This window comes from Piliocolobus tephrosceles, chromosome 4 (genome assembly GCF_002776525.5).
Source record: "Piliocolobus tephrosceles isolate RC106 chromosome 4, ASM277652v3, whole genome shotgun sequence".
Taxonomy (NCBI): Eukaryota; Metazoa; Chordata; class Mammalia; order Primates; family Cercopithecidae; genus Piliocolobus; species Piliocolobus tephrosceles.
In genome coordinates this window covers 156,978,606-156,991,959 of record NC_045437.1, presented here as the reverse complement: position 1 = coordinate 156,991,959, position 13,354 = coordinate 156,978,606, and the positions used below count along the sequence as shown (strand labels likewise).

At 41.6% G+C, this 13,354-nt stretch overlaps 1 protein-coding gene and 1 pseudogene across 4 annotated transcripts in view; one reads left to right on the top strand and one right to left on the bottom strand.

Annotated features, from left to right (window-relative positions):
- Window positions 1-1,208: 1,208 nt before the first annotated feature.
- The window catches only part of ZCCHC10 (zinc finger CCHC-type containing 10), a 28,322-nt gene continuing 16,176 nt past the window's right edge, over window positions 1,209-13,354 (bottom strand). The window contains exons 2-4 of one of the 4 annotated variants that reach the window (XM_023196255.2): window positions 11,377-11,538; window positions 4,368-4,438; window positions 1,209-3,081 (exon numbers count right to left, since the gene is read on the bottom strand). In XM_023196255.2, coding sequence (XP_023052023.1) covers window positions 2,814-3,081; window positions 4,368-4,438; window positions 11,377-11,514 — 477 coding nt within the window. In that variant the 5' untranslated portion in view covers window positions 11,515-11,538 and the 3' untranslated portion in view covers window positions 1,209-2,813. Of the gene's footprint in view, window positions 3,084-4,367; window positions 4,439-11,376; window positions 11,601-13,354 lie in introns of all 4 variants that reach the window. The other 3 variants (XM_023196237.2, XM_023196247.2, XM_023196262.2) reach the window with 3 other exon arrangements.
- LOC111530560 lies at window positions 5,624-7,923 on the top strand (annotated as a pseudogene).

Genomic DNA, 13,354 nt, shown 5'->3' with positions numbered 1-13,354 from the left:
TTAAATTTCTTGGTTTTGGCAACTGTGACATGGTTATGTAAGATGTTAACACTATGGGAAGCTAGATGAAGTTTATAAGGAAATTGTACTATTTTTGCAACTTTTCTATAAATCTACAGTTCAAAATTTAAAAAGAATAAATATGGTTAAGAATATGAAACACCCTCTCTGCACTTTTTTCACTTCCAGTGTTAACTTATGGCTAATGCTGTATTTTCATTCTAGGGCAAAATTGCTATATTGTACAGTCTATTAATAACACAGTGGGGCGTGGTGGCTCAAGCCTGTAATCCCAGCACTTTGGGAGGCCGAGACGGGCGGATCCCGAGGTCAGGAGATCGAGACCATGCTGGCTAACATGGTGAAACCCCGTCTCTACTAAAAAATACAAAAAAACTAGCCAGGCGAGGTGGCGGGCGCCTGTAGTCCCAGCTACTCCGGAGGCTGAGGCAGGAGAATAGCGTGAACCCGGGAGGCGGAGCTTGCAGTGAGCTGAGATCCGGCCACTGCACTCCAGCCTGGGCGACAGAGCAAGACTCTGTCTCAAAACAAAACAAAAAAAAAAACAAACCACAGTGTATGTGTGGAATGAAAACCTATGATCTAATGACTCCTTTTGATATGAATGTGGTTAAGTAACATATTCACTACCTTTGCCAGGGACTCAACTTCCTGCTTTCAAGCAGGACTAAAAATAAAACTCTTTAAAAATTAGTCTCCACTTTGCCATTGATTCTGTTTTTTGTTTTTTCTCACTCTGTCACCCAGGCTGGAGTGCAGTGGCACACTCATGGCTCACTGCAGCCTCAACCTCCTGGGCTCAAACTATTCTCTTGCCACAGCCTCCTGAGTAGCTGGGACTATAGGGGCACATTACCATGCCCAGCTAATTTTTAAATTTTTTGTAGAGATGGAGTCTTACTATGTTGCCTAGGCTGGTCTCACACTCCTGGACTCAAGTGATTCTCCCGTCTTGGCTTCCCAAAATGTTGGGATTAGAGGCGTGAGCCACTGTGACCAGCCTGATTCTGTGTTTTTGAATGAAATGCTTGACTAGAAGAACTGAGTTTCTGCTCTCTCTACTTCTCCAGTCATACTTTCAACAGCCATAATAGTAAAACTCTAAAATTGGAATTTGTTCAAATGTCTTTACACCTCAAATGGAATAAGAACTGGCATTAAATAAAACAGTAAAGAGATAACAGAAGTTTAAGTTTGTAAGCACAAATTGTGAGTTTTATTTAACTGCAAGTGATGCAACCTATGTAACACATTCTTTTCTCATCTGTGTTCTTTAACTGCTAATATTACCTTTACAGAGACAAACATTATAAAATGTACCTGATTGGTAATTTATTAACTCTATCTGTCAAGTGATAATATTCTGTAGGCAGCCTTTGAAATGATGTTTTGAGAATTTATTTACAACCACTGAACACAGATGGTTTTGTAAAACTGACAATTACAGGTTCCTTAAACTCACAACATACATATATTTTAATATTTAAATAGCCTGTTTTCTTCAAAAGTAATTTTCTACTGCTTTTTCATAAAAATATAAAAAAGACAACATTTATAGTTTTAAAAACCTATATTTAACCCAAATCAAATTTTTTCTACAAATGATACCTCTTTCCAAAAAGTTAAAAAGACATCACAGAATACTGTGATGTTAAACCAAAGACTCATCACAATAACAGCATTTTACTTTTAAGAAATATTGTGCAGTATTTCCTTTTTGACCTTTCGTGCTAGATTTCAACTATGTACATCCTATGTAAACACACCAGATTAATCCTAGTCATTCATATATATGCAGTAGACTGTCATATATATGACCAGTTACCATATAAACTGTCACACCATGTTTTCAAAAATAGCAAAGGCAATCTTTATGAAAGCTTAAAAAAAGCTTTTAATAAAAGGCGACCAACATTGCCCTAATTTTCAGTAAAAATTACCTCTTCTTCCTACCTTTCCCCCTGCTTTGAATGGTACCTTTTATTGCATGTTAATACACAAAGATATTTCTAGCACTTCTACTTGAGTTAGCCTCTTACATGGCTGCTTTCTTTTCTGATACACTGACTTTTGTCAGAAGGCACCAATATTAGACTCCTAAGTAGTTTCAAATGTTTTGTCCCTTTTTAGGTTCTTCTAGAATAATTTTCCTCAGAAAAGGATAACTTGAAAAACTTAAGGAACCAGAAGAAAATGAATGATATAACACAGCAATTTGAAACTTAACAGCATTCAAAAACTATAAATATATTAATAGGCTCCTTGAACATACCACTTAGGACAAAAAGTCAGATAACTTTCTGAACATAAATGTATAAATAGAGCACATTTATTAACAGTTGGAAAACTAAGCTTACAGTAACAACATATTATATCTTACATATAACACACAGCCAAAAGCATTAGAAATTCACTGCCAGGTGTCCTGATGCACCATCCTGAAAATATGTCTGATACATACCACCAACATATATAACAAAGTATGGCATTTATTTCACAGACAGAAAAGATAGTTTCATCACACAAACAGATTTGCAGATTTCAGCTTTAAGTTCTAGAGATATATTTTAAAGATAAAAAAGAAAAACAAGATTCACCCTTCAAATAAAAAAGTCTCTCTCTATAAGCCATTATTAATACTCTTTATGCTCTTACAATGTAAAACATTGAGAAACTTTTGAATTCTAGAAATGTTCACCAGTTAACCTACTCGGCCTTAACATATTCTAAATTCCCTTTCAAGAATCACATGAATGTTTTCAGTCCATCGGTCCAATATGGATGGAGCAACTCTATTTCTTTTTCTTCTTCTTTGGTGGTTCATCGTCAGAGCTGCTATCTGTGCTGGTGCTGCTGCTACTGGAAGAACTGGAATCCGAGTCTGAATCAGAGGAGGAGGAAGAGGTTGTGGAGGAGGCTGAGGATGAGAAACTAGAGGAGCTTTCATCAGTGTCACTGTCCTCTGAGGAGGAAGAGGTAGATGTTTCTTCACTCTCTGATGAAGAATCACTGGCAGAACTGTCACTGCTACTGCTACTGGAACTGGTTACACTCTTAGACCTATTAGACAATACACAGTTATATACTGGGAAGGTGACATGTAATAGAATGTTAAAAGCAATTTCATTTTTTTTTTCTTTTCGGGACGGAGTCTTGCTGTGTCACCCAGGCTGGAGTGCAGTGGCATAATCTCAGCTCATGCAACCTCCGCCTCCCAGGTTCAAGAAATTCTCGTGCCTCAGAGCCTCCTGAGTAGCCAGGATTACAGGTGCGCACACCCACGCCCAGCTGATTTTTGTATTTTTAGCAGAGATGGGGTTTCACCATGTTCATCATGTTGGCCAGGCTGGTCTTGAACTCCTGACCTCATGATCCGCCCGCCTCAGCCTCCCAAAGTGCTAGGATTACAGGCATGAGCCACCATGCCCGGCCAAAAGCAATTTCATATGATTCCGTTTATAAATACGCTTATACACTGAAGCTTTGCTAGCATGTTATCCTTAGGTTTGATGTTTTGGAGATTGCCTAACTGTTGTAAACCACAGCTCCTCTCTCTACAAGGCATTGTTACTTCAGCAACTTCATTCTCTTGGATGGAATTCAAGATAAGCATATCTACTATATTATGTTTCAGAGGGAATAATGTTAGAATAAAGCTGCAGTATAACAATTGGGTCTATTTAAACCTCACGTAGCATAGCTGGTGACTGTTTCATCATCTTTATTTTAACTACTTTGGACTAGATATGGCAGGCCAACAATTTCCTACCAGTCTATTAACACTTCCTATTCTAAGCCAAGGGAAGACAATTATTTATTGTTTCCAGGTATAAGGACTCTAGAAAGTTGGAGTAAAAGTAGAAATAGAAGCAATGCATTTCCAGACAGGTTAAAAAAAGGAACTTATCAGAAAATAGGATGATTACTTAATTATAAATTGCAATAAGAGACTTCAGACCCAAATCTTATAGCTATTTTTTTTGAGACAGAATTTGCTCTGTCGCCCAGGCTGGAGTGCAATGGCATGATCTTGGCTCACTGCAACCTCTGCCTCCTGGGTTCAAGCAATTCTCCTGCCTCAGCCTCCTGAGTAGCTAGGATTACAGCCATGTGCCACCACACCCAGCTAATTTTGTATTTTCAGTAGAGACAGGGTTTCACCATATTGGACAGGCTGGTCTCGAACTCCTGACCTCAGGTGATCCACCCACCTTGGCCTCCCAAAGTGCTGGGATTACAGGCACGAGCCACCACGTCCAGCAGAGCTATTATTTTAAAATCACCTTTCCCATCCCTCCAGTTAGTATTACATGCTATCTATAAAACACTACTAAAACCACACATACCTTTTTTTCTTGGCCTTTCTTTCCACATTGGTTTCTCCAATGCTGATAAACACGAGGAGGGAAAAAAGCTCCTGTTAATAGAGTGATTATACACAGCTCAGACAAGCCCTTCTGCTATCCCCCAAACCATTTTACTCTGGAGAAACATTCTGTCTTTTTATCACATCTAGAGTACAGTATTTCTTATTATAAGCAAGTGGAAAGTCTGCTATTGTAGGCTGTATATGATACATGCAGTCAACTTAACCAGCATTTAAACAAGATAACATATCTTAGCACCTGTATAAAAGTCAGGTAGGTTAGTAGTTAAGATGATTACTTTTTTTAAGTCTGAAACTGAGGCTGACATAGCTATATCACTACTTACTGAACAACAGAACAAAGCAAATAGCACAATAGCCGTAATTTGTAGTTTGAGTTCTCAGAATCCTATGAATAGCTATTTCATAATTTTTCAAAAGCAGCCCTTTAATTTAAAATATTTCTTTTTCTGCATGTCCTCCAACTGTTGAGTTATTTACTCTTTTTTTTTTTTTTCGACTCTCGAGATGAAGTCTTATTCTGTTGTCTAGGCTGGTGCAGTGGCACGATGTTAACTCACTGCAATCTCCGCCTCCCGCGTTCAAGCAATTCTGCCTCAGCCTCCTGAGTAGCTGGGACTACAGGTGTATGCTACCAAGCCCGGCTAATTTTTATATTTTTAGTAGAGATAGAGTTTCACCATACTGGCCAGGCTAGTCTCAAACTCCTGACCTTATGATCCGCCCACCTTGGCCTCCCAAAGTCTTGGGATTACAGGTGTGAGCCTTCTGTCTGGCCGAGTTATTTACTCTTTTTTTGTTTGTTTGTTTGTTTGTTTTTTTGAGATGGAGTCTCGCTCTGTCGCCCAGGGTGGAGTGCAGTGGCGCGATCTCGGCTCACTGCAAGTTCCGCCACCAGGGTTCACGCCATTCTCCTGCCTCAGCCTCCTGAGGCGCCCGCCACCACACCCGGCTAATTTTTTGTAATTTTAGTAGAGACAGGGTTTCACTGTGTTAGGATGGTCTCGATCTCCTGACCTTGTGATCCGCCCGCCTCAGCCTCCCAAAGTGCTGGGATTACAGGCATGAGCCACTGCGCCTGGCCGATTTACTCTTTAAAGACCAGAAATTTAATACTTCAAAACTATGTTCACTCACATTATTTATAAAGAATAAAGTCTGGTAAATCTGAACGAAAGGGACAAATGGCTTGCTGCTCCTATTCTGTCAAACAACATGCATACTAAATCAGGTTTTTAAATTACACATTAGGCCAGGTGCAGTGGCTCACACCTGTAATCCCAGCACTCTGGGAGGCTGAGGTGGGCAGATAATTTGAGGTCAGGAGTTCGAGACCAGCCTGGCCAATATGGTGAAACTCTGTTTCTACTAAAAAAATACAAAAATTAGCCAGGCTTGGTGGTGCACACCTGTACTCCCAGCTACCCAGGAGACTGAGGCAGGAGAATCTCTTGAACCTGGGAGGCGGAGGTTGCAGTGAGCTGAGATCGCACCATTACACTCCAGCTTGGGCGACAGAGCAAGACTCTGTCTCAAAATAAAAACAACAACAACAACAACAAGAAAAAACAATTAATTCTATCACCACTGTCCCGAAAATTTAACTTTTTTTTTTCTTTTTGAGACAGGGTCTCACTGTTACCCAGGCTGGAGTGCAGTGGCACGATCTTGGCTTACTGCAACCTCTGCCTCCCAGGCTCAAGCAATCCTCCTACCTCAACCACTGGAGTAGCTTGGGATACAAGCTGGGATACAAGCACGCACCACCACGCCTACCTAAATTTTGTATTTTTTGTAGAGACAGGGTTTTACCATGTTGCCCAGGCTGGTCTTGAACTCCTAAGCTCAAGCAATCTGCTCACCTCAGCCTCCCAAAATGTTGGGATTACAAGTGTGAGCCACCACACATGGCCAACGTTTTTATATTCTGGCCTTCTCTATATTTCCTAGATAATGCTTCCATCCTTATTTCCTGAGTCTCCGAACATAAACATGTATTTATGTAAAGTTTTTTACACAATGGAATTACTTACTGAATTGTCATTTTGGGAGTAAAATAAGAGGGTGAAGGATACTTATTAAATTATAACTGAATCAAAACTCAGCAATCTTTTTTTTTTTTTTTGAGAATGGAATCTCCCTCTGTTGCCCAGGCTGGAGTGCAGTGGCGTGATCTCGGCTCACTGCAAGCTCCACCTCCCGGGTTCACGCTATTCTCCTGCCTCAGTCTCCTGAGTAGCTGGGACCACAGGCGCCCACCACCATGCCCAGCTAGTGTTTTTGTATTTTTAGTAGAGACGGGGTTTCACCATGTTAGCCAGGATAGTCTCGAGCTCCTGATCTTGTGATTCACCTGCCTCGGCCTCCCAAAGTGCTGGGATTGCAGGTGTGAGCTACGGTGCCCGGCCAGCAATCTTTTGTTTAACAAAGCCAGATTTATGTAATTATATATGTTTTAGACCAAAATACTTGTGAGATACAATTAGAAAAACAAACATAAATGTCAAAATAAAATTTTGTTTATTTATTTATTTTTTGTAGAGATGGGTCTTGTTATGTTGCCCAGGCTGGTCTCAAACTCCTGTCCTCAAGTGATCCTCCCACCTTAGCTTCCCAAAGTGCTGGGATTATAGGTGTGTGCCTAAACTAGAATGAAAATTTTCATAACCTGTATTTCATTCTTTAGGACAGGGGTTTTCAAACATTTTTTTTGCTTACATTCCTAATAAAATAATTTCTGGAAAGTTTATACTGGCAATTCTAAGTTTTAGTGTTTGCAAAGGGCATGTTATATAAATATTATAAAAAGTTCTACAATAATTTAATACCTATTATTCACATAATAACGTGAACATGTTTAACAGTTGATACTTTTTTTTTTTTTGAGGCGGAGTCTCGTTCTGTCACCCAGGTGGGAGTGCTGTTGCGTGATCTCGGCTCACTTCAACCTCCTCCACCTCCCAGGTTCAAGCAATTCTCCTGTCTCAGCCTCCTGAGTAGCTGGGATTACAGGTGCCCGCCACCATGCCCGGCTAATTTTTGTACTTTTAGTAGAGACGGGGTTTCACTATGTTGGCCAGGCTGGTATCGAACTCTTGACCTCAGGCGATCCACCCACCTTGGCTTCCCAAAGTGTTGGGATTACAGGCGTAAGCACCGTGCCCAACCTTTTTTTTAAGGAACAGGGTCTTGGTGATACTACTTAGCTCAGGGCCTGGTGGCTAGGCTGGCTCTCTCCTTTCCAGGCGGAGGCTTCTGCCGCAAACTCCGCCAGATCACGGGTCAGGCCAAGAAGCATGCGAAGCTGATCCCCCTCTTTGTCTTTATTAGAACTGGAGGTGCTGGAGCAGCACTGTTTCTCTTGCATCTAGCATTGTTCAATCCAGATGTTTGTTGGGACAGAACGTTATAATAACCCACAGCCCTGGAACAAACTAGGTCCCAATGATCAATACAAGTTCTACTCAGTGAATGTGGATTACAGCAAATTAAAGAAAGAAGGTACAGATTTCTAAATGAAATGTTTCACTATAAAGCTGCTTTAGAATGAAGGTCTTCCAGAAGCCATCTGCCCAATTTTCCACTTAACCAGGAAATATTTCTCCTCTAAATGCATGAAATCATGTTGATGTAATCTACTGGAGATTACATTGATTAATAAATAACTGAAAGTTGAAAAAAAAAAAAAAGAAAGAAACAGGGTCTTGCTGTCTTGCCTAGACTAGACTGGTCTTAAGACTCCTGGCCTCAAGTGATCCTCTTGTCTTGACCTCCCAAAGTGCTGGGATTACAGGCATGAGCCACAGCATCTGGCTGATAGTATAAAGTTTAATAATTATTACATTAAAACAAATTTATTGGTAATGTATATACACATATGTGTGTGTGTGTGTGTGTGTGTATATATATATATATTTTTTTGGTGAGATACAGTCTTGCTGTATCACCCAGGCTGGAGTGCAGTGGTGTGATTTCAGCTCCCTGCAACTTCTGCCTCCTGGGTTCAAGTGATCCTCCTGCCTCAGCCTCCCAAGTAGCTGCAATTACAGGGTGCACTGCCACACCCAGCTAATTTTTGTATTTTTAGTAGAGGTAGGGTTTTGCCATGTTGGCCAGGATGGTCTCAAACTCCTGACCTCGAGTGATCCACCCACCTCGGCCTCCCATAGTGCTGGAATTACAGGCGTGAGCCACTGTGACCAGTCCGGAAATGCATTTCTTAATGACAGATTTTTTTCTAGTTTATGTAGCTATAAATCAATATTTCTTCATGGTAGAATGTGACCAGGTTCGCCATCAATTAAATTCCTATTTTTTAATTTTATTTTTTCAATAGAGATGGCTCCTGGGGAATTAATTCTTATTATTTATTTTTTTTGAGACAGAGTTTTGCTCTTGTTGCGCAGGCTGGAGTGCAATGGTGCAATCTCAGCTCACCACAACCTCCGGGTTCAAGCAGTTCTCCTGCCTCAGTCTCCCAAGCAGCTGGGATTATGGGCATGCACCACCACGCCCGGATAATTTTGTATTTTTAGTAGAGATTGGGTTTCTCCATGTTGGTCAGGTTGGTCTCGAACTCCCAACCTCAGGTGATCCGCCCGCCTCAGCCTACCAAAATGCTGGGATTATAGGCATGAGCCACCATGCCCAGCTTAATTCTTATTTTTAAGAGTTACATATTTAACCTAGAGAAACCCTAATCTAAATAGATTGATTGGAATGGAAAGACTTGTTACTTCCCTATCACTCAATTCTCTGCATTCCATCTGTTATATTCCACAAGTCACATAATAATATACCATTAAAATATATTTTTTAATTGACAATTCAATTAGGTCCTCTTCAATTTTGTTTAGGGAAAAACCTTAAAAAAGAATTTACTCGGCCGGGCGCGGTGGCTCAAGCCTGTAATCCCAGCACTTTGGGAGGCCGAGACGGGCGGATCACGAGGTCAGGAGATCGAGACCACCCTGGCTAACATGGTGAAACCCCGTCTCTACTAAAAATACCCAAAAAAATTAGCCGGGCGACGTGGCGGGCGCCTGTGGTCCCAGCTACTCGGGAGGCTGAGGCAGGAGAATGGCGTGAACCCGGGAGGCAGAGGTTGCAGTGAGCTGAGATCCGGCCACTGCACTCCAGCCCAGGCGACAGAGCGAGACTCCGTCTCAAAAAAAAAAAAAAAAAAAAAAAAAAAAGAATTTACTCTTGGCTGGGTACGTTGGCTCACGCCTGTAATCCCAGTACTTTGGGAGGCCGAAGTGGGTGGATCATGAGGTCAGGAGATCAAAACCATCCTGGCTAACATGGTGAAACCCTGTCTCTATTAAAATTACAAAAAATTAGCTGGGTGTGGTGGCACATGCCTGTACTCCCAACTACTCTGGAGGCAGAGACACAATCACTTGAACCTGGGAGGCAGAGGTTGAAGTGAGCTATCACACCACTGCACTCCAGCCTGGGTGACACAGCGAGACTCTGACTCAAAAAAAATTTTTATTCTCAAAAATTATGGCCAGCTGGGCATATTTGGGAGCACTTTGGGAGGCTGAGGTGGGTGGACTGCTTGAGCTCAGGAGTTTGAGACCACCCGGGCAACATGGCAAAATCCCATCTCTACCAAAAATACAAAACATTAGCCAGGCGTGGTGGTGGGCACCTGAAGTCTCAGCTACTTGGGAGGCTGAGGTGGGAGAATTACTTGAACCCAGGAGGTGGAGGTTGCAGTGAGATGAAACTGCATTCCAGCCTGGGTGACATAGTGAGACCCTGTCTCAAAACAAACAAACGAACAAACAAACAAAACTATTATGACCATTCACTTTCTCAGCACAAACACCACCATTCTGAAAAACCATCTGTTTTCATACATGAGGACAATACACTAAGGTATGTTAGAGATGGGTGAGAGGTATACCTTTCTTTTATGTGATTATAGAAGCATCGTTAGAAAAGGGGAAGTAGAAAAGGAGACCAGCAGGCAAGTTCTCATCCAGATTTGTTTTAGGAAGAATTGTACATGAATGTTGATAATCTAGAAATTGGTTATCTGTTCCTGCATAACTCTTGAAGAACTTTCATGTCCACAAATTGGAAGACTGCTGCCTTGAAAGTCTAAATACTTAAGACACTATTATATAGCTAACAGCCCTTACGAAGATGCTGCCTTTTTTTTTTTTGAGACAGAGTCTCGCTCTGTCGCCCAGTCTGGAATGCAGTGGCACGATCTCAGCTCACCAAAACCTCCACTGCCCAGGTTCAAGTGATTCTCTTGCCTCAGCTCCTGAGTAGCTGGGATTACAGGTACCTGCCACCATGCCCGGCTAATTTTTGTATTTTTAATAGAGATGGGATTTCACCATGTTGGCCAGGATGGTCTCAAACTACTGGGCTCATGTGATCTGCCCGCCTCAGCCTCCCAAAGTGTTGGGATTACAGGTGTGAGCCACTGTGCCCAACCAATTCTTCTTTTTATAAACATAAATCATAGCATATTATATATTCTGTTCTCTATGTTATTTAATATACCTGATACTTCTTGGATAGCTTTCCATGTCAGTTCATATAATCAATCTCTTAATTCAATTGTCATTTCATTGACAGTTGAGGCAATAAAGCAAAATGATTAAGACCATGAATCTGGGGGACAGGCTGCATGCTTTAACACATACTTTGTCTTCTTACTAGCTGTATGACAATGAGTAAGTTATTCAACACCTCCTTGCTTTAGGTTCTTCATACGTAAAATGAAGACAATAATACTACCCACCTTAATAGTGTAGATATCAGGTTTAAATAAGCTAATACTTATAAAGACCCTAGAATAGTGCTTGGCACATAGTAACCATCCATTAAACATCACTAACATTATAATTAAAATCTGGAGAACCACCATTAAATGTTTGGTCCTTTAATAAAGTCTATAAATACACATTTAAAAAAATTCCTTTGTATACCACATGTAAACCTACCTTTGCTGTAATAATAATCTGTTTTCTTTTTCTTTTAAAGCTTTCTTTAGTTCTGCTGTCCTTGAGGGCCTGTGTAGGTATTTTCTTTTTCCTGTGCATTCGTAAGTCCAATGTCCAAATTCCAAGCATTTCTGACATCTTACGTGTTGCTTATTTGCTTCACTACAGAACAAAAAGTAGAATACAAGCCTTAAAATTCTATCTTCTGACTTTCACGCTGAGAACTATAAAAAATATGAAGAATAAAATTATGTTTACTCCTATGGTCCAATTCACAAAAATAAACATTTTACCCTTTATATTATGTGAGATTGAATACAAGTCTAATAAGTATAATGATATGGTTTGGCTGTGTCCCTATCCAAATCTCATATTGAATTCCCACATGTTGTGGAAGACACCTGGTGGGAGGTAACTTAATCATAGGGACAAGTCTTTCCTGTGCTGTTCTCATGATGGTGAATAAATCTCACAAGATGTGATGGTTTTAAAAATAGGAGTTTCCGGCCAGGCACGGTGGCTTATGCCTGTAATCCCAGCACTTTGGGAGGCTGAGGCAGGCGGATCACGAGGTCAGGAGATCGAGACCATCCTGGCTAACAGAGTGAAACCCCGTCTCTGCTAAAAATACAAAAAATTGGCTGGGCATGGTGGCAGGCGCCTGTAGTCCCAGCTACTTGGGAGGCTAAGGCAGGAGAATGGTGTGAACCCAGGAGGCAGAGCTTGCAGTGAGCCAAGATCACGCCACTGCACTCCAGCCTGGGCGACAGAGCGAGACTCCTGTCTCAAAAAAACAAAAAACAAAAAACAAACAAACAAAAAAACAACAGGAGGTTCCCTGCAAGGTCTCTCTCTCTATTCCTGCTGCCGTCCATGTAAGATGTGACTTGTTCTTCCTTGCCTTCTGCCTTGATTGTGAGGCCTCCCCAGCCATGTTGCACTGAGTCCAATAAACTTCTTTGCTTTATAAATTGCCCAGTCTTGGGTATGTCTTTATCAGCAGTGTGAAAATGGATTAATACATATAATAAGTGGTTAAAAGCATAGACCTTGAAGTTAAGATACAGCTGAATTCAAATCTTGGCTCCTCAATTCTGTTCCAGTTATAAGAGACTAAGACTAGGTCGTTCAGACTACCTTCCAGGTCAGAACTAGAAAAGACTGTCAAAACATTTTTAACAAGCTTCTTTAAGAATCAGAAAATTGGCCAGGCATGGTGGCTCATGCCTGTAATCCCAGCACTTTGGGGGCTGAGGCGGGTGGATCACGAGGTGGAGACCATCCTGGCTAACACGGTGAAACCCCATCTCTACTAAAAATACAAAAAATTAGCCAGCGTGGTGGTGGGTGCCTATAGTCCCAGCTACTGGGGAGGCTGAGGCAGGAGAATGGCATGAACCCGGGAGACGGAACTTGCAGTGAGCCAAGATCGTGCCACTGTACTCCAGCCTGGGTGACAGAGTGAGACTCCATCTCAAAAAAAAAAAAAAAAAAAAAAAAAAAAAAACGGATCAGAAAATCAGGCCAGGTGCAGTGGCTCATGCCTGTAATCCCAGCACTTTGGGAGGCCGACGTGGGTGGATCATGAGGTCAGGAGTTCGAGACCAGCCTGGCCAAAGTGGTGAAACCCCGTCTCTACTAAAAATACAAAAATTAGCTGGGTGTGGTGGTGGGCACCTGTAATCCCAGCTACATGGGAGGCTGAGGCAGGAGAATCATTTGAACCTGGGAGATGGAGGTTGCAGTGAGCCTAGATTATGCCATTGCACTCCAGCCCGGGCAACAGGGTGAGACTCCCATCTCAAAAAAAAAAGAATCAGCGAATCAACAAGGGGGTAAAGAATAATCAACCTGACCAGCTGAAGTGGCTCACATCTGTAATCCCAGCATTCTGGGAGGCCATAGGTGGAAGGATTGCTTGAGGCCAGGAATTTGAGACCAGCCAGGCAGGACAACACAGCAAGACTATCTCTACAAC